Raw genomic sequence first — 25,135 nt, 5'->3', positions numbered from 1 at the left:
CTCCCTTGCACTTTTGTTGATGAACAGAATACTCTTGAGGTGCCAAATTGTTGCCAGATCATCACAGCTATGGTATGAACTCATCTTCCAGCTTCCCTGAACCCTTCCCTGGTGAACGTCCACATCAACCACCCTCCAGAAGCCACCGTGCAGATTCACCAGGTGGCCAGGGTGAGAGGTGACTCAGAGGTGTCAGAGGAGAACAGCGTGGAGGCAGTGCTGGTGCCTCAGATGGCCGCAGTGCCTTCGTACACCTACAGTAATGGGAACGGCAACAGCATTGCCACTGAGGGAGGCCAACAGCAGAGATCCCCAGGGTTACTGGGGAGGTGCTTTCGGGAAGCTCTCCATGGACAGGTAAGGGGTCATCATCAACTTTGGAAGTGTGTATGGACATGTTTCTGTTTTTCGTGTGTGGGTGTGTTTGCATATGGGGCAGGAATGGTAGGCTTCCATTGTATGAATCGATTCAGCATGATGTGTGGACAACATCCAAATACTACAAGCATGGGCAGCAATGTGTTATGTGGGAAGAATGTATTGTATGTGTTACTTGGGAAGAAAATCTCTTGTTTTGGCCCAAGAAGGAGCCCATGCTATCTTGCCCCGAGCAGGCTGTGCCCTAGGGCAGCATAGCCCAGACTTGATAGCTTTCACATACAGTCTCGTTTAAAATAGGGTGCCCTATTTATAGCAACATTTACAGCCACGCTCTGTGATTATTGTAGGAAATGTATAAAACATAGGAAAATTCCTTTCCCTCTCAGACGATAAATGAAAGTCTGATTTCCATGGAACGTCGCCTTCCTGGGCAGCTCGGTCAGGGCTTGGGAAGCAAACGCTCATGAGGGGCTTTCTCACCCCCAGCCTGCAGTCATCGTAATTTCTTATTTTGTCTCTCCCCATATGTTTCTTTTGCGTCACTGGAAAAGTATTGGAGGTTTTTGGCACCCATAGGAACACCTGTGAGTTCCCTGGAGCAGCTCGCTCTTAGCAAGACCCTGGTGGGGCAGTCCAGGACTCTGCCTCCTCTCCTTGCTCAGCCTGTTCCCAGGGCTGCTGTTGGTTCCCATCCCATCTTTTATTCCATCCCATCCAAGGCACTTCTAACCAGATTCCCTAGCACAAAAATAAATGAGATCAGACCGTGAGCATCTCACAAGAGGGCTGGAAAAGCCCTGTTCCTCTGTGGGCACGGCTGTCTGACCCCTGAGGCAAATTTGCCCTTCCTGTGACCAGCTCAGAGATGCTCTTGGGAGCACTGTGACTTACTCCAGCAGTTGCAGAGTGGGAGAAGCACTCAGAGGGGTTGGGGGAGGAGGCAGGCATACCCCAGTCATACTTGCACCCCACTAGGTGAGGCCAGTCTATGGAGCCCAGCGGGACATGCTTGCCTCTCCCTCCTCAGCCTGCAGCCTAGCTGATGGGAATGCAAGCGCTGGGCACACCGCCATCCTCACGTGGACGAGGGCCAGACTTGGCCTGCAGGCCGTGGCAGCTCGATTCTGATGGGGAAGCCTGTAATCCAGAGAGCCTTGGCGGGGGGGAAGGAGAGACTCATTAAGCAAAGGAAAGTGCCTGACTGCCAGCTCCCCACAAGGCTGGAGTGGTGCACCCATTCTGCCGGCTAATCATTCAGCACAGAGCTGAGCCAAGAGCTTGGCTGGGTGATACCATCCCTGGTGCACATTCTGCTCTGCTGGATGTCCTCTTCTCCTCTGAGGGGTGCAGCTGTGGGAGCTGTGTGTTTTTCTGTCTGCAGAAGTGTTGACTGTCTTAAACTGCATCCCCAGCCCTGTGGGAAGCTGTGCTGCAAGCACGGTGCTGCCATCTACCCGGAGCCCTCATCGCCCTTGTGAGCCAAGTGGGACAGATGCTCAGTCATGACTCCAGCCTGGTGATGCCTGACCCCCTCCTCTCTCTCTTAACAGTGCACCAACCCACTTCCAGGGCTGACCCTGCTGGAGGACTGCTGCGGCAGCGTGGGACTCTTCTGGGGGGTGGACAGGTGCCTGGCCTGCCCCCCTCGACCAGGTATGTGCTGCTGCCAGGGCTGATGCCCATTGCACTGCTGGGCACAGCAGCCTGCTTAGGTGTTGGCTCCACGTGTGGCACTTGCTTCTCACTGCTTGTACAGCCAGTGGTTCTCTCCATGCCAGACTCATTAGGGGGGAGAAACAGGAAAACAACATCCATGGTTTTAGGAGGTGCAGTCCTAGATTAGCAGAGGAGGCTGTAGACTTGGCCCTATAGAGTTACGGGCTTGCTCTCAACCCGACACAGGCTTGGCAGGGGCTCTGGAAATAACACTACATCAAACAATTGGCAGGAGTGCACCCGCTGTCTGTTCCAGGGGCACAGGCATCCAGCGTTGCTGCTCCATGCTGGGGAACTGGACGGGCCCACCTGGCCCCAGCAAGGATTCCTCATTGCCACAGCATACATTTGTGGGGGGGCCACACAGTGCTGGCTGGAGCAAGATGGAATTAGCTGGGGGCTCAGCCCATCGCATGTTACCCCCTCACACCTCACAGGAGAATGTGGAGGACCATTTCTGAGTGTCTCCTCTCTGGGGGCAGCCTCACATAGGAGCTGTGTGCCTTGCATATGGCCTGGCTGCCTCCATGAGGTGGGGTGGGGTGGGATGTTTTCAGAGCAGCCAGCTCCAACCAGGTCTGGTGCAGGACGAGGTGCTGGCCTGTGTCAGATGTGACACAGTATGGTACAGAGGGTGCAGTTCAGCTTGTGCAGGCAGGGAGCTGCTCTATTCTTTTCTGCCCAGCTTCATCACTCTGATTGCTTGTTCATGTGCTTCACTGCTCATAAGCGCTGAAGCAAACTTAGCAGTGCTTTGACTACCAAGGAGAACAGAGGTGTCCAAGACAGGAGATTTTATGTCAGCTTGATATTGGCTCCTCCTAGCTCTGCCTCTCTTTCACATGTATACTTCCCAGAGCTGCTTGCATCTCTTTCTCCTCCCTGTGCTCCCTTCATTCAGCTCCTCCTCAGCCAAGCTGGAGCCAAATTCTTTGCAGTCACAGACTGAGTTCTCAGCATCTTAGAACCCAGAGCAGCTCCAATGAGCTCTGATTGCTGTCATCTTCCGATTCTGCTATGGATCTGCCCATCTGTGCTTCTCTAGTGCCAGCCCCAAGGTGCAGGTGACTGCAGCTGTTAAGAGTCAAGGCAAGCAGGGAAATGTCTCCAGATGCCTCAGCCTCCTCCTCTTCTTCCCATGACATTCTAGTGTTTCCTCACTAGTGTGCCTCACTTGCACATCCCTCCTTGGTCACAGCCTTTTCCTGCCCGTCTCATAGCAGTCTCCTGCTCACTGTTTCCTCTGATCTCTCCATTAGGAAGCAGGACAGCTGCTCAACACTTCTGTTAGGCTGCATATGGCTGCAAAATCTCTGCACCTCTTTTCTTGTTCACCATGCCAGGATGTCAGGTTTCTCTTGGCAGTTATGCTCATAGCTGCAGCAGGGTTGGCTCTATTGGACTTAGACCTTCAGAATTCCGAAATGCTTCCTTAATCACAGGCTACCATGAAAGTGGTCATGAAATACCTGCATTTGTTCCTTGCAGTCATCCAGCAGAACAAATATGTTTAAGAAATGCCAGAAAGTCCCACTCCCACAGCTCAGTACGTGCCCGAGTTCCAGCTGCAGCTCCAGGAGGTTGTCACTGCTGGTCCTTGCTGAGTGGGCAGATGTTTGGCTTTTTTTTTTTTTCAGGTGAATTTCATGGTAATATGGAAAATGTATCCCCTGGGTCTTCTGTCTTCCAGTGCCACAAGAAAATCCCATCCTCAGTCCCTCTGGCTCTGGGGGATACAGTTCCCCCTTGCAAACCAAATGACTCTTGTTGATTTTGGCAGGAATTCAGGCTAGCTGAAAGGGCTTTTTTCATCCTTTTTAATTGTGTGCAAATATCTTCCACTGTTGGCTACCTCTGATTGACTGCCTTGTAACCATAACCATCCCCACATGCAAGAGACCACACAATGCAAGCGATGGATGATGTAGGGCATATGCTTGATGAAAGCATGCTTTTCTCTGGAGAGGTGTCTTCACACACAAGAAATCTCACTTGGAGGCAGAGCCAGGGAAAAACTCAATTCTCCATGATCTTTCTGCTTTAAAAGAGCCACTGAGTACTGTAACCTCTCAAGGACCTCCTACTGGGGTTCCTGGGTCCAGCACGAAGGCATCATTGCATCATTCCTGCTGCAGACCATGTCCCGGGCTCATGTCTAGTCTGTCTTCTTGTCTAGCTGGCTTGGTTTTTGCTCACTCAAAGTTGCTGGACTGTCGTTCCGTAACCTGCGGTCATGTGCGTGGAGATAACATGTCCAGTGGATGCTTCCAGCTTGCTTCTTGGCACAGTAGTCTTTGACGAGAGCTCTGCGTTGCGCTCGTGCATCCCAGAGAAGCATGCACCAAAGCAGACTTGACAGCTCTGGGAGTTTCATTCCAGCAACCAGAGACAGAAATGGCAGAAGCAAGCTCAGTGTAAACACTTACAAATGTACAGAAGTGCAGCCAGGCAAGAGCTAGACAAATGGAGAACTTGTTTGGATTGACTGTCTGCCCGAGACACTGATTGTTAGTAGAGTCTGGATATATCCGGATGTCTCTGTCGAGTGCAACTTTCATGTTTGGTATATGTTTGTGCACGGAAAGACATCAGAGAAGAGGAGGAAACCAAGGCAGGCATCTGTCTGAGTGAACCTGCCATGATCAGTCCTTAGTATCTTTTGTGTTTTGCCTTGTGTCAGAAAAGCAAAGGTACTCCAATGCTTTGACTGCATTCTGCTGAATTCAGAACAGAGGTAGAAATGTGGTGTGACCTGGCCAGAACTTTCCGTAGTGAGTTTTCCATTGCAGCAGACAGAAGATGAAGCTTGAAAAGGGAATCAGGCTGAGGAAAGGAGGCCAAACATAGGCAGGGCATTTGGGCAGTGTCAAGGAACACTGCTGGGCAGAGCTGCTCCTGCTTCTCTCCGACCACATACAATTTTGGGGTATGTAGTTGCCTGCAGAGAAGAACATGCTGGTGCAAAGACAAGAGATGGACCATGCCAAGTAAAGCCAACAAGGCCCAAGAGAGTGTTTCGTCCTTCCCTGGAAGCTACAGGTCAACACAGACCTCAGAGGGAGTGTGAACTTGGATGCTGCTTTTCCTTGAACGTTAGGTTGCCTCGGTCCTCCTCAGGCACACGGAAATAAAGTAAACTGGTATCACAGAGTTTTTTTCTGAAGGCAAGGTGCTTACTCTGATGTAAGGTTACATTTGTTCTGTCTCATGTTTGTTCTCTTTCCCTTTTTATCTCCAAGATTCAGAAGAGAGGCAGGTTGCTGATATGTGCAGCAAGAAAGGCTCTGACAGTCTGCAGGGTTTCACTGGTAGAGAACACAGTGGGAGAACATCTGGCCAGGTGGAGAGGATGATGCTTTTGCTGAGATGAAGCCTCGTGTGGTGGCTTCTTCTGTGCCTCAGCCCCTCCTCTGTTTCACCTCCTCCCTGGTTCTGCAAGCCTAACCTTTCTGTGTGGGCCTGGGGGATTTTCTGGCCACAGCAGTAAACCAGCATCTTTTAGGTTCTGTTTTTAACTGTCCGTGCTGCAGTACAGGCTTGCACCAGGCTGATCATGGCCTTGGCCGTTGCACTGGCTGGCTGTGCTCACTGCTGATCTTCCTGTGCTGCTTTCCATCCTCCTGCCCAGAGGTTTTAGCAGCATTAAGAAACAAGTCTTTGACGGCTATTGTTTTGTTTTCATTCCCATTCCCCATGTTTTTTCAAGTTTTTTGTCCTAGAGAAAAGTCTGAATTTCACTGGAAAGTTGGATCTTGTAATGTCTGGCTTGGCATCCACAGCACTCCCCAGACAGACCTCCCACTGAGAGGGGTGGCAGCTCACCCATGGAGCCGTCATCATTGGGAGCACGGAGCAGATCCGCCAGCCACACGCTCCTCTGTGCCTTGCCTGCAGGCATAGAGACAGCAACAGGAATCCCCTTGAAAATCATCCCCTGATCTGCTCTTGTTGCAATCACATTAGGGAGGATACAGAGAGGGGGAAAAAAGGACATATGGGAAAGAGGCTGCTGAGGGGGCTGTTTCTGCCACTGCTGCATCATGTGCCATACAGAGCGTGGAGCAGTAAGGAAGGGCTAGAGGTGGGGGAAGAAGCTGAAATCTCTACAAGATTACGACAGTACTGCAGAGAGCAGTGCCCAGCCTGGGCAAGTGCAATATTTTTAGGACTGCCCCATTCTGCAGAGCTCCTGTTTTTCCCATCAGTTGTGTGCAGTATTGTGGTCTCAGTGCATGGCAGTGCAGCATTGCAAAAGTGTTTTATTTTTAAGTATGGAAGTAACTTATACACTCTGGAAGCAGAATTATGTTCTCTCTGCTGAAATGACCCCAAAGGCCAAAAGCAATTACTTCTTTTTTTCCTTCAAGTATCTTTTCACCTTGAAGAACTTTGCTGAACATGCATGGACCAGGGGGCTTGGTTTCGTGTTTTACATCGGCACCGGTGCACTCCCTCCCCTCCCCAGCTAACATTCCCTTTGCTGTGGCACTGGAGAAAGCTGTAAGGGAGCATGGCTACAAAAGAGCATCCAGAGGAGAGGATAGAGGTTGTGACAGAGCTCAAGGATTTATATTGTCTCCTTATATTGTTCCCATTCTGCCTGGGAACTCAGCTTATCCCCACAACCACAGCCTTTGGCCACAGATCTCTTGGTCTGACATCTTCAGAGTGCTTTCCTCTGGAGACTGCTGGGAGGTCAGAGCTGCCCTGCTCTCTTGTCAGTGGGTTTAGTGGCTGTGACACCATGTTGGCTCCTTTCAGCACCCATGTGCTGAGAAACTCATGACTAGTGCCTGTGCAGGGAGATGCTGGGGTCCAGTAGAGCTAAGGCTGTTCTGTAGAGCCAGGCCAGGGTCTCCAGAAATGGCTTCTGGTCCTTAAGGTGGCAAAGGAGGTCAGCAAGACAAGGTTTTACAGAGAGAATGCTTTTGGTTTTTAAATGGAAAGAGTTGAAAGAAATGGACTAGCTTTCAGCGTCCAAGCATTTCCTCACTGCTCATCTAACCACAGGCCTGCCTCTTCCCCTTTTAATAGTGATATTGGCTGGCTTAATGTAGTGTATTATCTCACCCTAGAAACCTTGCTTACTCAAAGCCTTGCAGCTATCACCATTAGCAGCAGTTTCTTTCCATTTCACAATCAGACTGAGCTTCTTTGTCTTGTTTTCCTTGTCCCCATTCACCTGACTGTCTCAGCACCACATCTACCTACTGACCCAAGGGCTCAGGGGAAGCCGAGGTTCCCAAGCAAAGCCTCTGCTCCTGGGATGGCTGACTCCAAAGTATGCCTGGATGCTTAAAAATCATCCTACTAGACTGGAAAATGCCTATTTCCATGCATTTGTTTTTTTCTCATTCAGTGCTCAAATACTGTCTTAGCTGAAGACAGAAGAGTTGGAAGTGAGGAAGTGCTGAGGGGTGTGAGATGGTGCAGAGCCCATCATGTCCGTGCCAAAGCCACAGGGCAGAAGTGCCCAGGAGATGAGGCTCTGAAATCACACCCTTGAATCAGGAGCCAGGGCACCCTGCCCACAGCATGCCTGAAATCTCTCTGCCCAACAGGTGAAATTCAGCTGCTCTATCAGTGGGCTCCGTCTCCAAGAGAAACTCTTCCCAGAGAGTGTAGACAGACAGACAGACACAGGAGGACAGGATCTCTGCCCTCTCCAATGAACAGATCTGCTCTTTCCCAGGCATTGCCCTTTGCCAGCTTCCAGTGGAGCAGCCTCCAAAGCCATTCTCTCATTCCTCCCAGTGGCGTGGGAGAGAGATGGACACCGACCCGCCTTTGCAGGTTCTTTCCAGAGAATATATGTTTCTTTGCAAGATTAAGATATCCACCTGCAGCCTTGTGAGAGTGATTTGCTGTACTGATGAGCTGCAGGTTTCTTCAGACTTGCCTTTTAGCACTGAGGTGGCTCTAGACCTGCCTACTCACTCCCATCACCATTGCTTTCTGCCTTGCCTTCCCCCAGCAGCATCTGGCTGCGGGATGCTGCACAGGCTTAGTTTCTCTGCAGGGGCTTTTTGGAAAGGGAGCAGAGCTCTGACACGTGTCATCGCTGTTTGATCTCCGGCATGCTTGGCTCCCTGTTGGAGGACTCACGCATAACGATGCTGCTTCATTTGAGTGTCTGTTATCACATTGTGCTGAGGCTGACAGATGCTTCCAAGCACAGTTAATGCCTGTCGGCAGCCCCAAGCCTGCAGGCTGTAGTGTGGGAGGACCTGGAATCCTTCTGGGATGCCAGAGGTTGTTTTTCCCTTCCTGGAAGGTTGGAAATATACCCAGTGATTCTTAGTATCACCCCTCTCCCTTAACATCCAGATATTTATGTGCCCCTGCTGCCTACAATCCATGACTGAATTGCTGAAGGAGTTGAGCAGGCTTTTCTTCTCAGTCATTCATCCAACAACTGAAAATCTCTTTCTGCACTTGGAGAGCCTTGCAACTCCATTAAATGCACCTGGGGAAGTGAGGCTTTCTCCTCTCTTTTCTGCTGCAGACTGGGGGACCGCTTGTGTTCCTCATATCTGCTCTTTGCCAAGCCCACGTGTCTTTGAATTGCTTTAAGCTAAATCATAGGGTCAAAGTGTCCAGGACAAAGGATTATGGACAGCCCTATTCTGCCCCCAGAACATTGTCACTGAGCTGTTACATGCTCTTCTCATTTCCGCTCATTTGGTCCAAAACATTAAAAAGAAACCCCACCCTGGGAAAATCCAGTCCCTAGGCTAAGTACCCTTCTTTCTACCCCACCCCAGGCTTACTCACTCCCCAGTCCTTCACTTGCTCCAAAATACAATGCCTAACTACCTTTGAATTTATGAATTTATTTTACTAGGTTTTAAAAATTTGGAAGAGATTGAATTATGCAGGTTATAGGCCATTTTGAAACAATGACGTTTTAAGCAACAATTGGAAGTCTTTGGTGAGAGTGATTGGGGTAGGATAAAAAAGAAGGAAAATGTAATAAACAGGCCCCAGGCTGTTATTTCAGCATCTTACTGTGGACCTCTGTCATTTTCTCCACTCTGATCCTCCTTGTCACATGCCGTCTGGCTTTCCAGACTGGCCAGGATGGAGCTAAGGTGGCACAAGGGATGGATAATGAAGTACATGTGGCACCTCTGGGCCACCAGGCTAGCACCTGCCAAGTGGTAGAAGCTACCATTTGTGAAATGTGGCTGCTCCCACCTCTCCCTCTGCCCTGGGCATGATCTCAGGTTTGTCCAAGGCACATCCAGGGGCCTTCCTCCCTTCTGCAAGGAGAGCAGGGGGGAAGGTAGGACCCTGATGGATCTCTGCTGCCTATGTCTCTCACTGTTTGCTTTCTTCCTAGCGCACCCCGTCATTGAGAATGGACAGGTGGAGTGTCCCCAGGGATACAAGAGGCTGAATAGGAGCCACTGCCAAGGTGAGGATGCTGCTTTTCTTCTCTCTCTCTCTTTCCCACATCCACTGTCAGACAGAGATGTAGTTATCTACACAAGTAAAATAAAGCCATCTAACTTACCCGATACAGATGTACCAAAAATCTTTGTGTTTCCATCAAACATGGGAAAAAAACAGCTAACACTGATCTCCATGACTCAACCTATATATGCAGTCAGCTCAGAGCTGGGCCAGCATGAGAACACTCACTGTTTGGTCCTGCTGACGGGATGCTCACCCTACTGTGCTCACAGCGAGGATCTGTGCTTCTGCTCTGCCAAGAGTCAGTGCATAGCTCTTCTCCTGTAATCTGAAGCAACATCAGTTGTGCTGCCTGAAAACTATTTTGGAAGGCTGTTTGTTCTTTTGCTTATTTATTAAGAGGAAGAGTCCATGAAAGCAAATCCCTGTGTTTTAAGTGTGTCGCTGTCAGATTGCTTTGCCTGTCCTGTGCTGCTGGGGTCTATCTGTTTCTTACTCCCATGGTCCCCCAGCTCCACATGAGGATGGCACCATCTCTCTGTGTTTCTCTCTGGTTCATGTCTATTTGGCATTCTTCGGCCTGCAGTGTTTTCATTTTCCATGTTCTGACTGAAGTGGAATTTTTCAGTTCCCTTCTCATGATTCACGGTAAGATGTGAGGTGACATCTAGAAGATGCAGCAGGGAGCCTGGGCCCTGGCCACGCAGACCCAGGGCTGGCAATCTAATGACTCATCTCTTGTAGCTGGGACTTTCCACCATGCTTACTTAATTAATGATTCAACCTCCCCCATCATCCTAGGGGAGAACTTTCAACAAAACAACAGCTTCTATTCTCTGCGGTGCTCAGTTCTCACCCACTGTGTGGCCATGGGCAGTGCAGTGGGTATGAGGAGCCACCCAAGGATGTGCAGTCTGAGCCTGAGGAGCAGAGCAGCTGAAAGCATTGATGTAAGTAAGCAGAGGCCTGCTGCCTTGCTTGCTCACCCTCTGGAGAAGGGTGAGGCTCAGCACGTTGAGGAGCAGAGTGTGATGGCAGTGTGGTGTTGGCTAGGAAGATGTTTGTATGCAGGAAGAAACATGGAGCAAAGGCTTGCACCTACACGTATTGCTTTGTAAGTTGGGCTGGAGCACTGCTCTGCAGTGTGCTGCCTCGAGGTGCTTTTCTGATCCCTGCTGTTGCTATGGAACATGTATCTGGAAGCCCGAAAGCTCTGTTCAAGGTCTGGAACAAGCAATTTGGCTGGTAGTTTGTGGGAGAGGCTATGTGGGACCTTCTTTTGCCAGCCCAGGTAGGAGGGGAGCCAAGGGACCAGATGAGAGCTGCTGATTCACAGGGTCTTAGGAGAAGAGCTACCAGCTGCTCTGCTGAGCTCTGGCTTTGCAGGCTGAACAACTGGCACAGGGTCCTGGCAAGAGCTCATTTTGAGCTGGTCTATATGGACAGTGAAGATTGTCTGATGCCTTCCAGCAAGGAACAAGGAGCTCATCTCTGTGAGAACTCCTTTCCTTCTCTCACTGCTTCCCATTGAGCAGGAGCAGGATTTAATGAGAGAATGGCTAGAAGATCCAGCCTCGGCTGGCATTGGCCCCACAGTCCGTACGGTCTCGAGATGTTCTCCAGATGTTCTCCAAAAGAGCCTGACCCAGCTTGGCTGTTTCTAAGGAACTCCAATGGACTTGTGTGGGGTGGGAGGAAGCCATGAGACAGTTTATGGTTCATGGCCCTCGCTGTGGCTCTGGCATGCTGCAGGGGTAGGAGTGTTGGCACAGAGTGCCTGCCTGCTTCTGCTCCTCTTGGGATTTCCACTATGGGTGGGTCTTCTGCTGCCAGTGGAAAAGAGGGATTGGGCTGAGGCCAACATGTGGCCCTGGTTTAAATTAAGCTCACAAAGCCTAGTCCTTAGTGCTTGTTTGTTTTGTGCTCTCATTACTCTAATCCCTTCAATCCCCTTGCTTATTCGGAGGCCAAACACCTCATCCCTTTAGTGTGTCAGAGTGACATGGTTCTTAAGGGGTGCTGTGTAGGGACAGAGATCATCTGTCAGCTTTATAGAAAGACCAGTCCCTTTATCAGAGTGGACTTGTGGCACATTTGGGGTCTGGTCACTATTTTTTTCTCACTAACCCTGTCTTATACTTGGCACAGAACAGGAAAATGCCTGTCACATCACTGTCGCAGCCAGCCCTTCTTCCCAGAGCAGCAAGGGACAGGTAGGCAAGTGCCACTGCTGTACACAGGGTGTCTGCATCACCTGGGACACAAGGTCTCGGTGGATCCTTTTAGAGGATGCCATGCAGAGTGCTTTGTTGATCTTCCCTGTGCTAGTCATTTTTATCTCTCAACTGAAGTTTCTGCTCTGAGGCCACCATTTCTGCTCAGTGCACAGAGATATTCTTGGGACTCTTTTGCACATCTCTGTCTAGAGAGAGTACAAGAGATGTCCTTCCTCAGGACATGGGATGATCAGTGAATATGCAGGTATTGTCTGTGCCTTCCTGGTAGGAAGACTTTTTCAGTCCTGCTAAGTAGTGATGCTTCAGCTCTGAGGAATAAGCTAGTAAAAGCTTTTCCTGAGCCTAGCTGCTTTCAGGAAGGCTCTTTCATATCTCCATTCTTATAAGTGTCCCAGCAACCCCACTTTGCAGCCCTCCACCTTGAGACAGTCTCTAGAAGGCACCTGAGGATTCACCAGGGCATTGCATACTGGCAGTAGGACTGGGTCATTGGAAAGTGGTTGGCATGAAGCTGCCTAGCATCACATTGGCACTTCTTGCAGCAGCATGGTCTGAGCTCTGTCTTTTCCCCTCTCTTAGCTGGTAGCATATGTTTCGGAGAGTCATACTGGAGTACTGCTGAAGCTCACACAGTTCCTGCCACCCCACACTCCTATCCAGCTCTTCCTGCACTGCTTGTGCCTCCTGAGACAGCACATCCCTTCATCATGCTTACTTCTCTGGGCCAAAGTCTTTAGCAGAGATAAAAAACTGGATCAATCCATGTGGAGTGCTTCCTTCTTGCACCCCATCCTGAGATCTGCCCTCAGCTTCCCCCTTACACAGCTTTTGCCAATCCTCATCTTCTCCAGCTTAGCTCATACATTCCTGTGTGGTGCTGTAGGGAAGGCTTTGCTGCTGGCCAAATGGATGAGACTGATGGTTTTTCCCTGAGAGAAGCTCAGCTCCATTCCAAAGACTGTGCCTGATGTGTGCTGAGTCAGAGGCAGCACTCGAAGCAGTGCTTGAATGTTGTGGCCTCCCACATGTGTGACCATCTCCAGTGGTGAGCTGGAATCTAGCCCACCATCCCTCTGCCTGGCGCTGTGCTCTGTGTGGGGATCAGACCTTCCTGTGTGCCCACTGAGTTTCTTATGAAGGATCCTCTGCAGATGATGTGTCCTGATGACCCAGGTTGAGATGAGAGGACAGGATCTGCCAGCCAAGGCTTGCAGTCATGACCTGGGTGGCTGTAACAGTGATCCTGATGGGGCAGCTCTCTGATGGGTCTATATCTGTTTTCCATGAGGACCACAGAGCAGTTGTTCCAGATCCATCTGCAGCTGCAGCCAGTGAGCCCGTGCTGCAGATATAGGACTACTGTCACCATGGAGGTTCCTACTTCTAGTGTCTCATTTAAATTAGAGAGTTTTCTTCCCAGATTTTCCGATGACACCATCGTGCTGCTTCTCTCAGAGGTTTGCCGGACAAGTATCACCTCCATCCTCACTTTTCCCATATCTCATATCCCCATGGGCAACTAAGCTGGAGCCGCTGCAACTAAGCTGGAGTGCTGGATAGGGCACTGGTTTCTGCACCCCTCTGTTGTTCTTCTGACCTTGAGGCACCTTGGCTGAGCAGCAAGAAGGGAGAAGCAGCTCCACTTCACAGCCCTTGTTACATAGCCAGAAGCTGCCAGTTGAGCTGGTGCTCCCTTTTCCCCACAGATATCAACGAATGCTTGATGCAGGGCTTGTGCAAAGATGCCAGGTGTTTGAACACCCGTGGGAGCTTCCGCTGTACTTGCAGACCTGGCACCATGTTGGACCCCTCCCGCAGCCACTGCATCTGTAAGTGCTCCAGGGGCAGTCGCAGCCCAGTGAGGCTGCAGCATGCTTTGTGCCTTTTGCATATGTGGGAGGGTGCACACTGCCTACACTTGTGTGCAGGATGGGTGTCCAGGGAGCCCTCACATGTGGTGTTTGTCCATGGATGTTTCATTGCCTCCTGCTCTTGTTCATGGTGCAGCTTGGAGGAAACGTGCCTGCAAGGGTGCTCTGCAGGGGGTGGGGGATTCCTCGGGAGGGATGGGCAGATTCCCAAAGGGGAGGTTTTTATTGGACTTAGAGCCAGCCCTCAGACACTGACCTGCCATTGTGTTTCAGCTGACAAAGCAGTGTCGATGGAGCAGGGGCTGTGTTACCGCTCAGCAGCTGAAGGCGTGTGCTCCTTCCCCCTCTCCCACCGAATCACTCAGCAGATCTGCTGCTGCAGTCGCGTCGGCAAGGGCTGGGGCAAGAACTGTGAGGAATGCCCTGTGCCCGGTTCAGGTGAGACCAAGAAAGTGCTCAGCTCCAGAGGGAGAGCATAGCCATGTCTGTGCCTGGCTTTGCTTGGCAGCCCTTCTTTCTGACTTGGCTTCCCTCACATCTTCTGGAATGGGGATAAGTTCAGCATGTCTCACATGGGGTAGGATAGAGGAAAAATGCAGAAATCCTCAGGGCTGGAGAAAAATAGTGTGAGAGAGAATGGCCTCAAGTTGCACCAGGGAAGGCTCAGGTTGGATATTAGCAATAACTTCTCAGAAAGAATGGTAATGCATTGGAACAGGTGGCCCAGGAGGTGGTGGAGTCACCATCCCTGGAAGTTAAAGAAACTTGTAGATGTGGTACTTAGGGAGATGGTTAGTGGGTGTGGTGGGGATGGGATGATGATTGGACTATATGGTCTTAGTGGTCTTTTCCAGCTTTAATGAGTCAATGATTCAGCGATTCTAAAATCTTCAGATGTGTTCAGTGTTCAGTGCTGGGTGCCAGGGGTTTCTTTTATCTACCCCCTCGCTCAGCTCAGGTCTTCTTGTGGCAAGATTCCTAAAAGTACTGACTCGGGAAGGGATGTAAGTGTTAGTGTCCAGGAGTACCAGTCAACACCTGCAGAAAACTCACCCTGCCCTGTGAATAGATACCTTCTGCCTGATGCATCTGTCCACTGCAGCCTAGATGTGTTTCTAGCATTATGTAGCCCTTAGACACCTCCAGAAAATGTTAGGATGGGAGAAACTGGTACCTGCATTCACTCAGATGCCTCTCTGTTTTCACTTCTCTATATGCTCCATCATCATCTGAGTGCTATGAGCATGTGTGTTTGTGATCCCTGCATGTTTCTCTTTTCCCACCTCCAAAACTTTTATTTAATTTTCCCCTGCAGGAGCGTTCAAGGAAATTTGCCCAGCAGGACATGGCTATACCTACTCCAGCTCTGACATCCGCCTTTCCATGAGAAAGGCAGAGGCAGAAGAGCTGCCCCTAAGCCTGGAAGAGCACAGTGAGAGCAGCAACTGGACATTAGACTGGGCAACAAGGAGACAGCGGCTGCAGGACAGTTTGCATGGGAGTGTCCTGGAGGCATTGCCCCACCCTGACATCTCAGCAGGAGAGGGTAATTAGAACTGCTCCACCTGGGTCTCTAACAAGGGAGGGCAAACTCCCAGGTCCTGCTACATCCTTTTGGGTGAACTTGTAGCTGATGTGGGTTTTCTGCCCTTGTGTAAATATGCAAGATGTTGCTCTTCAGCCCTCAGTATTCATGGGGCATGAGACACAACTTCTTCAAAACTTGCAGAGGAGGTTGAATGCTTCAGGCTCTTGTGAAGGCCTTGCAGTTGGTGCTTACCAGCCAGAAGGCCTTCTCTGGGACCTTGGGTGTGCGTGGGAGCTTTGGCACTGCAGTCCTTTGGTGTTTGTCCAGTGCAGCTGGGGAGAAGCGTGACTAACTACTTGTGCCAGAATCTGCTGGGGTGGGAGCTCCCGGGGTCTGTGAAGTGCCAGGAGAGGAGTCCAGGGGTGTTGAATGTGGTAAAACTGCGCAGGGAGAGTGAGCAACTACTGCAAGGAAGTGGTTTAGTGGTGGAATGATCTTTGAGCAGCCAGGGTATAATGAAGGTGCCTGCCCACCTTGTCTCTACTCACCATGCACTGTTTCACTTTCCAGGTGAAGTTTTTCCTGCTGGGCAGGTGAGTAACGTTTGTCTTTCCAAATCCATGGTAGGTACATCCATGGTAGCACCTTGGCTGAGTTGCGGTGACTGAGGGTGCTGTCCCAGTTACCTGCTCAGAGGATATTAGCTCACAGCAGGAGCAGCTGGAGACTCTGACTGGTGTTGCCTCCAATTCGCTGGGGCTGGGGTTGCAGCTCAGGCTGAAGAGTGAAGCACAGATCCTCATTCCCCACTATCAGACCTTGGTGGGCATGGGACACTGCATCTCAGCTACATACAGGTGCTTAGAGGCAGTCTTGTGTTTCTATCTCAGGATGCTGCTGATACCACCCCAGAGCCTGAGGCACATAGAGGTAAATACCTGGCTGGTGGGAAGGCAGGGTGGGAGTGATGAAGAAGGGGCAGGAAGAAGAGCACAGAAGCTCTGAGATACCTCCTTTGCATGGCATGGGCAGGGGTGGATGATGGAGGGCTGCAGGGATGTGGGGATGGTGCCTCTCCAGCGGGCCACGCTGGTTCTGCAGGGAGCGAGTGGATGAGGTTGAACAACATAATGCTGAGGTTGCTGCAGCCACTGTTCTTCCTGCTCACTCCCCTCAGTGGAGGAAGAAGAGTCCTGGCGTGCTCCTCCCCAGCCTGGCCCTACTACCACCTGGGCTGATGCTGCTCCAACGCAGATACCTGCACAGGGCTCAGGTGTGTGTCCTTCACGTTACTGCCTGCCCCTAATGGGTTGTTATGAACTAAGCTCTATTTTGGAGCTCTTTCTCTTCCTCAGCCCTCTTGCCATCTAACACCTGGGAGTGTCATCCCAGCCCTGCTGTTGTGTCCCAGCCTGGGGAAACAAGCCAGGAATAGGGAGGCCTCAGGACAACCCTGTATGGGAGCACATAGCTCAGCTTTCAGGGCCCTTTCCTCCTGCAGCTCATCCGCTGGGCAGCGAGCGCCTGGTCAGGGTCACACGCCTGCTCTGGTGGCTGCAGTGTGAGCTGAGTCACCGGGAAGCTGGGTGGAAGGGGCGGCATGTAGCTGCCTGGGCGGCTTGTTTACTGCATGGAAAACAAGAGGGCTGTTGTTCCAGGGTTGTCTAAGTGTCTGGGAGTGCAGCCCCAGCCCTCCGCCTGGGGCTGGAGCACCTTTGGGAGCAGGGCTGGCGGAGGCACCTTGCTAAGGAATGTGCCTCCCTCAATAGCCTTTTGTTTGGGGTTGGGAGGCCGTGCTGTGACCCTCTCCTGCTCCCCACTGCCACCCACTACCATCTGCACCCTGCTTAGCAGGGGAGGGGCCTGCTCTCACCCTCCATCTTCCAAGGCCTCCCACCCTCTTCATCTCCACCCCTCTGTGGGGCTGGGGCTGCGGTGAGCACTGCAGGGGACTGCAGCCCCTAGCTGCATGTTCTCTCCACCCAGGGGCCAGCGGCTGTGCCTCTTCATCCCTCGCCTGTGGAGCTGGTGTGTGTGTGCTCACCCCGGATGGATACAGCTGCTCATGCCACCAAGGCTATATGCTGCACCCCAGTCGTCTGCACTGCATTGGTATGTTGGCACCTCCTCTGCTCACAAGAGTGAGGAGGGCAAGTGGGGCCAAAGCAGCTCTGAGGCTGGGGCCAGTTTCCCCATTCCTTATGCTCAGGGACTCCTGCAAGGTACGCTCTGTGGTCCTCCTGGAGGAAGGTTATTTGGCATTTCTGCTGCTGAGCTTCTGCCCAGCCATTGCACAGTGGGGCTGGTTGGGAACAGCAGGAGAACAGCTCATGGTGACAATTTGTCTTCCCTCCTTGCCTGAGCACAGATGAAGATGAGTGTCTGCAAGATCCTTGCGCTGGAAAAGGTCACTGTGTCAACAGCATGGGCTCCTATTCATGCCTCTGCTATTCTGGGTACACTCTGGTTTTCTTGGAGAGCAAGCAGAGCTGTCAGGGTAAGTGGTGCCTACCTGGCAGTGCACTGCCACCTCTTCAGGGCCTCCACATCCTCCCTCCGTTGTGCTTTCCAATGTGCATGCATGTACTGCTCACTGCTTCATGGCAAAGGTGGGGCAGTCAGGAATGAATGGGATCTGGAGCAGAGCCTTGGCATGTGTTTCCTGGGCAGACTTCAGCAGATGGAGCAACTCTTCTGCTGCACCCAGCTCTGAAGGGGGAAGGCTTCAGGACTTCACAGAATCACACAGAATTGTAGGGCTAGGACTTGTCTCCTTCTGTGTTGCCAGATCGGGACGAATGTGAGCAGCCCTCTACCTGCCCAGGACAGCGATGTGTCAACACCCCCGGCTCCTACCGTTGTGAGTGCAAGGAGGGCTTTGCCATGGGCCTCCGAGGACAATGTGAAGGTGAAGCTTCTGCTGCCTGTCCACCTTGTTGCAGGGTTGCTCTTTCTGGAGTGGATGATGGATCAATCCATGTTTGCCAGTCCTGTACTTCCCCAATGGCTGTCTGCCCTCTCCTCTATCTGTGAGAGGGACAAGCTTTCCTGGGCAGCCAAAGGGGACCTCATCCGATGTCCTCTCCAGGGACAGCCCCCACAGAGCATTTGGACTTCCCATCCTGTAAGGAGATGCCTATGCATTTTACTGCCAGCTTAACTCTGTGACCAGACACCTCTGCTGGCCAATGATCTGCAGGGAGAGCAGGCTACAGTGGCTCAGTTCACCTGTCCCCACAGCATCCCTCTCACTTGGCATGACCCAGGCCCATCAGAGAATTTGACCTCGTGAATACACATTGTGCCTTATCAAAGATCTCCCTTCCTCAGTAGCTTGTCTCCAACAGAATTATTGGGAGTATATTTTAGAAATACTGGGGAAACAAGATATGCACAGAATGCTCTACCCCCGCACGGCCTCCAGAAAGCACATGCCTTAAGGACTTCCTGAACTAGAGGCTCCCTCTTAATCATAGTTATGAAAGTCTGCTGGCAGAGCAGCCCTATACAGATGTTGGCCGAACCTTTTCCATGCCCATGCACGTTCCTGGCCCTGGCAACATCCTCTGGCAGCAAGTTTTGCTGCTGGATTATGTCAGCCCTCAGGTGTGGGTGTAGGATCCTGAGACATTATGAAAAGCATTGCCTGAGCCCCGGCAAATCCCTCTCACCACCCTTTGGGCACCCGTGTCTTGGAGGGGCACTTTGAGGACCCAGCTGCAGGGGGCATCCTAGAAGTGTCCACAAGGTGTGTGTTTCTTGGCAGATATCAATGAATGCATGGATCCCAGCCTTTGTCCCCATGGGAAGTGTGTTAATACTCCGGGCTCCTACAGGTGTGTCAGCTGTGCAGATGGCTATCAGCCCAGGAATGGAAGATGCATTGGTAAGGATTTCAAACTGCCTCTGAGAGGCACTCTTACCCTTACAAAGAGCCAGGAGCACATGCAACACGCTTGTTTGGCACAGTGCCCTCCTGAGTTGGGTGGTGGGGACAGACCTGAGCATCCTGCCGTGCCATGTTGCCCTTTGCTGTATAACACAGATGTGGATGAGTGCCTGGTGGAGAGAACCTGCGCCTATGGACAATGTATCAACCTGGATGGCTCTTTCCGATGTTCCTGCTATCGGGGCTATGAGGTGGCAGCCGATGGGAAGAGTTGTGCAGGTACAGGGGACCTTTTCTTCTGCCTGAGTGCTGACTCTCCGGACCCCGTGTCGGTCAGTTCCCTCAGCTCGGCTGCCCTTAGTCATGGTTTCTTCATGCCCTCACTCTTCCTCATGTGCTTATGCAGACATTGATGAGTGCGCAGCCCAGTCTGCCTGTCCCTCCAGACTCTGCCTCAACACCGAGGGCTCCTACTCCTGCATGGCTTGTGATGCTGGCTACACCGTTTCTAGAGATGGCAGCACATGTGAAGGTAACCCTCTCTCTGGGACAGATGAGTGGGTGTCAAAGGGAAGAAGTACCAAGGGGGGGAAGAGGCATAGCTGTACCTAGGTTGTTGGTAGGGCATGGGGACTCTTTTAACCTCAAGATCCTTCTACAGCTCTTCAGCTTTCCAGTCAGCAGGTAGCATGGGGGCTGCAAGTGGATGCCACCTAGGGCTGCAGGAAGGAGATTTTCCTCACTCAGGAAAGAGATGAAAGGAAGGACTCATAGATGAGACTCCTGAATTAATGGTGACCTGGGGAATGTTCACTAAGGCTAGAGGAATACATAGAAGTTTGAAAACATGGGCAGAGAGGAACTGCGTGTGGTTCAACTCAGAAGTGGGAGAGAAGAGGGAAGCTTCTCCTGCTTCTCCTCTGTGTAGGTGTCTGAGGAACCCAGAGTGAAATGAAAGTTACATTCCATCTGATTTTTGCATGCTATTCCTCTTTCCCAAGACTTCACGTGCGTCCTTCTCAGCCACCTTGCCCCAGCCATGTCACAAGGGCATCTTATCAGGGTTCAATACTGTTTAGATCACACTGACCCAATGGCAGTATGGCATGTTCTTCCTGACTTCGCTGGTGGCCTTGTCTGTGGATATGGGTTTCATATTTGAAAAGTGATAAGGGTTTCATGATAGTTTTGTGATAAATAAATTAGGTTATGGTTCATCTCCCAGGCGAGATGCTACTTGCACCCTTTTGAAACTGGACAACTGGGTACTCCTACCCTCAGATGCTAGAGGGTGATGCTCATTTATGCTTGTGGCATGCTCATCGCTCTGCAGAGACAAAGAGAAGGTCCCTTCCTTGCCTTTAGAAGCTTCCAGCCTCAGTGTTTTAGCTCCTGGCAGGGGAGAAGAACAGAGCAGAACCTCTTCCACTAGCATGCCTTCCAGTGCCTCTGCAGCAGCCTATACAGGGAAGTGCCACCTTCTTTCTGCCTTGCACATGGTTTCTGAGAAGGAGAGCAAAATCCCTTTAGGTAACAACCCAGCAGAATGACAGTGAGAACCATTGCTGCATTGGAGCTCAATGTGGGGACTTGCCTCCTGCCCTTGAACCTCACCTGCAGAGCCTGTAATGTGGGGACAGGTGAATGGAGCAGTCCTGAATGATGGGGCTACATGAGTCTGGACCAGCTTTTCCAGAAGGACATCAAGGCAAGGCAAGGCTGGCAAATAGGAAAGCAGAGCCACAGGATGCATGGCTGATGCTGGGGTACTTTCCTGAAGTCTGCTCAGATGCAGTTGGCCAAAGAAAGGCTCTGCACTGCCCTCTTGTTGGTGGTATGCAGTGCTCAGCTGGATATGGACAGTGGGACTGTAGCCCTGTGTCTGTAATGGAGGAGGGTGAAGGATGTGGACTGACTTTTCACTGTGTTTGATTACTCCAAGATGGTGGCCCAGTCCCACTTTGAGGGCTGACAGCTGTGCAACAGCTGCCCTAGGTGGGGATCTTCTCCAGTGCTGGCAATACTTGGGACCTCACTCTGTGCTGTACTCTTCTGCTTGGCAGACGTGGATGAGTGTGCAGACCTTGTTATTCAGTGCCTGGGGGGAGAGTGCCGGAACACGCTGGGCTCCTACGAGTGCCACTGCCAGACTGGCTTCGAGCTCATCAATGGCACCGTGTGCCAAGGTACAAACCCTATACCTGCAGTCCTCAGGGTCTAGGGTATGCATACTCCCTATGGATCCCCTTCTTTCTTGACAGAGAGGATGCCTGTGCCAAAGCAGGCGATGCCACCACACATGGCACACCCATAAGATGGTAGCCAAATGCAGGATCACTGTGGATAGGGGAGGTCTCTCTCTCCATGTCAAGAAATCCAGGGGCCAGGAGCCCTGTGAGGGCCTGTAAGAGACCATGGAGAGGAGATCCATGTGGCTCAGGAAAAGGGCTGGGTGAGTCTCTCTGATTGTACTCCCATTGCAGATGTGAATGAGTGCCTAAACAGTGAGATCTGCAGCCCCAATGGAGAGTGTCTCAACAGCCATGGATCCTACTTCTGCATCTGTGCACCTGGTTTCTCCAGTTCAGCTGGAGGAGTCACCTGCCAAGGTGAGCTGGTGGGTGGTAGGGACATAGCTCGGGTCCTGCCCCTTCCTCCCTCACTTGCTGCAAGGTCCAGCTTGATGATTTGGACCTGATTTTGCAGATGTGGATGAATGCACAGACAAATCCCGGTGCTCACAAGGCCAGTGCCTGAACACAGAAGGCTCCTACAGGTGTCTGTGTGAAAATGGGTTCAAACACTCCCAGGAGACTGATGACTGCATAGGTGAGAGCTCATCGCTGGGGAGATCATCTTGAGAGCTTCCCAGCACCCAAATTTGCTGGTGACTTGCAAGGAGGACCAGCAAGGCTGAGGATCTGGCAAACTGAGCCTGACCCAGGCTGTGCCCTGAGCAAGCAGGACCCCAGCTGACCATCCCTGTCCCTTTGCCCCTCTCCCTGCAGACGTGGATGAATGTAAGGAATATGGGGATGCCATCTGTGGCACATGGAGGTGCCAGAACAGCCTGGGCTCCTACCGTTGTATCATGGGTTGCCAGCCTGGCTTCCACTGGACACCTCTGGGTGACTGCATTGGTGAGTACAGCCTCAGTGTCCCCGTCCCCTTCCTGGCAGGAACAACATGGCTGTGGAACATCTTTGCCAGGGAGGTAGAGGAGAAGGAGGAGGAGGAGGAAGCGTGTGGCCAGTGGGGATGCAGATAATGCCGGGAGTTTGTTTTCTTGGCTGAGCTGCCTGCTTGTGTCTAGACATCTCTTCCTGGCATCTGGAACAGACACTGCATTGTGCTGTCTTCCGCCTAGGGAGAGTCCTGGGCAGGTTACAGCCATCCCAGGCTCAGGGCTGGACTGCAGCTCCCAGTGCGTGGCAGCACTGGGTGAAGGGAAAGCTGCTGCTATGCTGTACTAGGCATGGCTGGGTTTGGCATTTCAAGCTCCAGTATCAGGCAAAAGGAAGAGTGCAAGGGGAGTTCTGCAGTTTCCCTGTCTCCCCCAGCTCAGAGAAGGCTGCAGCAAGGAGGAGCTGCTTTTGGGCTCAGTGCTCTGCTCAGGACTCTGTGGAGACAGCACTGGGAGCAGTGGGCTGTGGGCTCTCTTCCTCGCATTGCAGGGAAATCTGCCCGGTTCAGCAGCAGGAGGGTTGTGAGATGCTCATCCTCAGCCCTTTACGCTTGTATCATTGCTCCTGTCCCTCTAACCCTCAGACTCATAGTCAGGGGATGAGCCATATCCAATCCTTCACATCAAGGTGATGCTTGCCCTGATCCCCAGGCTTTGCGGTCAGAGCAGAAGGGGCTGTGCTGAAGGCACTGCCTGGGCTTCAGGGTAATTGCTGCAATTCCTGCCGCTGCAGACATAGATGAGTGCGCCAATGAGACGCTGTGCGGGAGCCATGGCTTCTGTGAGAACTCAGATGGCTCCTTCCGCTGCCTCTGCGACCGTGGCTATGAGAGCTCGCCCTCTGGGCACTATTGTGTTGGTGAGTTACTTTCTGGGACCCCTGTTATCGCTCTATTAGTAGTGAAGAAGATCCATCAGCCAATGCTTGACTGGTGTGACAGTGACCCTGCTTTGTGATGACCCCCAGAGCATGAATGGGTTCTACATCCATGTATTGAGAACTTCAGACGCAGATAGGAGAGTCCTTCTGGAGAAAAAAAAAGCCCTGCTGTGCTGCTCCCTTAGCACAGCAGATCCTTGACGCATGGTTAGATCCATATGTGACCCTGTTTTGAGCAGGAGGTTGGCCTAGATAGAGACCTTAATCTGATGGAGGTTTGACCTCTCTCAAACTAAACTGCTCCTGTGGTGCTGTTGTTCACAGCAGCTGGAGCCCAGGCTGCTTGGATCCCCTGAGAGCAGGACAGGAAGCTCTTCCCAGCTTTGCCAAGAGAGCTCCCAGCTCTCCCCCAGCAGCTTCCAACCCCACCAAAGAGTGCTCGGCTGCTGTAGACCCTACAGAGCCAGCCCATTCTGAGGCAGGGCTCCCTGGCATGCTCTGACCTCCCACCTGTGGGCTGCTACCTATCACTGCTCTTGTTCTGCAGATGTGAACGAGTGTGAGCTGATGGTGGCCGTGTGTGGGACCGCACTCTGTGAAAACGTGGAGGGATCATTCCTGTGCCTGTGCCCCAGCGACCATGAGGAGTACGACACAGAGGCAGGACAGTGCCGGCCACGGGCAGCCGTGGGTGAGAAGCAACTAGGGCAGGGGTGTGGTGGTGCTGGCTGGGGTGGGGAGAGCTGAGGAGGTTGCAGGAGGTGCCTGGGCTGTAAGAGCCCGTGCAGGTATGGGAAAGCCGCCTTCTGGGGGGAGCCAAGGATTGTGAAAATGAAAAGGCCACTGATGGGCCTGCTCTGGGACCTTGTGGCTGGGGGGTACTGTGCTGCAGCGTCAAGGGCTCCATCCTGTTCCTGCTCCACTATTTTCTAGAGGGCCCTGAAAGACACACGGACCAACCCTCTGACAGCATGGAGCGCAAGCAGTGCTACTACCACATCAGCGATGTTCGCCTGTGTGACAGTGTCCTGGCCAAGAATGTGACGAAGCAGGAGTGCTGCTGCACCGTGGGGGCAGCCTGGGGTGACAACTGTGAGACCTATCCCTGCCCCATCTTGGGCACAGGTAGGACGGTGACCCCAGCACTCCCAGCAGGGCCCATTCTCTGCCCACTGGGTTGGTTGCGCTAAAGAGCTGTTTGCTTTCTTCCTACCTTGGCATCTGCCTCCTGGCCAGTGGAGTATCAAGAGATCTGCCCTCTTGGGAAGGGCTATGTTCCTCAAGAAGATCCACTCTCAGGAAAAGTCTCCTTCACAGGTACTAACAGGCACCATTTTCTCTCTTTTCTCCCAGTGGGGAGAGGGAAGGAACTGTACAAAGACCTGCATGGAGACTGAGCCCCAGAAATATCTCCCTGGGGTTGCGGTGGGGTATGCTGACATTCTGTCAGAGAAACCTCTGAGATGTGCTCTCTCCTCTCTTTGCTCCTCTCAGACATGGATGAGTGTGAGACCTTCGGCTCTGAGTTCTGCCGCAATGGACAGTGTCTGAACACGGTGCCAGGCTACAAGTGCTTCTGCCGTACAGGCTACTTCTATGATGCTGGCAGGCTTGAATGTATAGGTAAGATGACCTCAAAGAGCAGCAGGGCCACCACCCAGTGGAGAGACAGCAGAGCTGTCCTTGCAGGGCCAGATCTGGCCAAGAAGCTCACTGTGATCCTCCAGGGGATGGGAGAGGCGGCAGACTGCATTTGGGCAGGGAATGAGCCCTGCTGCCCCTGCCTGCCAGCCTGAGACACTGTTCCATCCTGCATGTGGGCAGATCAGGATGAGTGCCAGAACGAGGTGTACTGCATCAACGGCGAGTGCCTGAACACGGTCGGCTCCTACCACTGCTTTTGCAGCCTCCCACTTGTGTTAGATGCCACTGGCAACCGCTGTGTGAACCTCTCTGGCAGGGCAGGTAAGCTCTGGCATGCCTTGGGCCATCCCACCTGCAGCAGGGTCACCCCAGAGGGTGCAGGAGGGACT

At 52.2% G+C, this 25,135-nt stretch overlaps 1 protein-coding gene across 2 annotated transcripts in view; it reads left to right on the top strand.

Annotated features, from left to right (window-relative positions):
* The window catches only part of LTBP2 (latent transforming growth factor beta binding protein 2), a 60,451-nt gene that overhangs the window by 30,797 nt on the left and 4,519 nt on the right, over nucleotides 1–25,135 (top strand). Inside the window, exons 7-31 of one of the 2 annotated variants that reach the window (XM_085225312.1) lie at nucleotides 92–357; nucleotides 1,932–2,034; nucleotides 9,440–9,514; nucleotides 13,457–13,579; nucleotides 13,895–14,059; nucleotides 14,937–15,167; nucleotides 15,720–15,742; nucleotides 16,040–16,079; nucleotides 16,327–16,422; nucleotides 17,136–17,261; nucleotides 17,518–17,646; nucleotides 17,938–18,057; nucleotides 18,916–19,035; nucleotides 19,195–19,317; nucleotides 19,445–19,570; nucleotides 21,102–21,224; nucleotides 21,522–21,647; nucleotides 21,745–21,867; nucleotides 22,047–22,178; nucleotides 22,956–23,081; nucleotides 23,650–23,793; nucleotides 24,036–24,227; nucleotides 24,339–24,419; nucleotides 24,597–24,725; nucleotides 24,927–25,067. In XM_085225312.1, coding sequence (XP_085081438.1) covers nucleotides 92–357; nucleotides 1,932–2,034; nucleotides 9,440–9,514; nucleotides 13,457–13,579; nucleotides 13,895–14,059; nucleotides 14,937–15,167; nucleotides 15,720–15,742; nucleotides 16,040–16,079; nucleotides 16,327–16,422; nucleotides 17,136–17,261; nucleotides 17,518–17,646; nucleotides 17,938–18,057; nucleotides 18,916–19,035; nucleotides 19,195–19,317; nucleotides 19,445–19,570; nucleotides 21,102–21,224; nucleotides 21,522–21,647; nucleotides 21,745–21,867; nucleotides 22,047–22,178; nucleotides 22,956–23,081; nucleotides 23,650–23,793; nucleotides 24,036–24,227; nucleotides 24,339–24,419; nucleotides 24,597–24,725; nucleotides 24,927–25,067 — 3,183 coding nt within the window. The remainder of the gene's footprint in view (nucleotides 1–91; nucleotides 358–1,931; nucleotides 2,035–9,439; nucleotides 9,515–13,456; nucleotides 13,580–13,894; nucleotides 14,060–14,936; nucleotides 15,168–15,719; nucleotides 15,743–16,039; nucleotides 16,080–16,326; nucleotides 16,423–17,135; nucleotides 17,262–17,517; nucleotides 17,647–17,937; nucleotides 18,058–18,915; nucleotides 19,036–19,194; nucleotides 19,318–19,444; nucleotides 19,571–21,101; nucleotides 21,225–21,521; nucleotides 21,648–21,744; nucleotides 21,868–22,046; nucleotides 22,179–22,955; nucleotides 23,082–23,649; nucleotides 23,794–24,035; nucleotides 24,228–24,338; nucleotides 24,420–24,596; nucleotides 24,726–24,926; nucleotides 25,068–25,135) is intronic. The other variant, XM_085225313.1, reaches the window with a different exon arrangement.

This window comes from Meleagris gallopavo, chromosome 5 (genome assembly GCF_905368555.1).
Source record: "Meleagris gallopavo chromosome 5, MGAL_WU_HG_1.1, whole genome shotgun sequence".
Lineage (NCBI taxonomy): Eukaryota > Metazoa > Chordata > Aves > Galliformes > Phasianidae > Meleagris > Meleagris gallopavo.
This window is presented reverse-complemented; position numbering and strand designations above follow the sequence as displayed.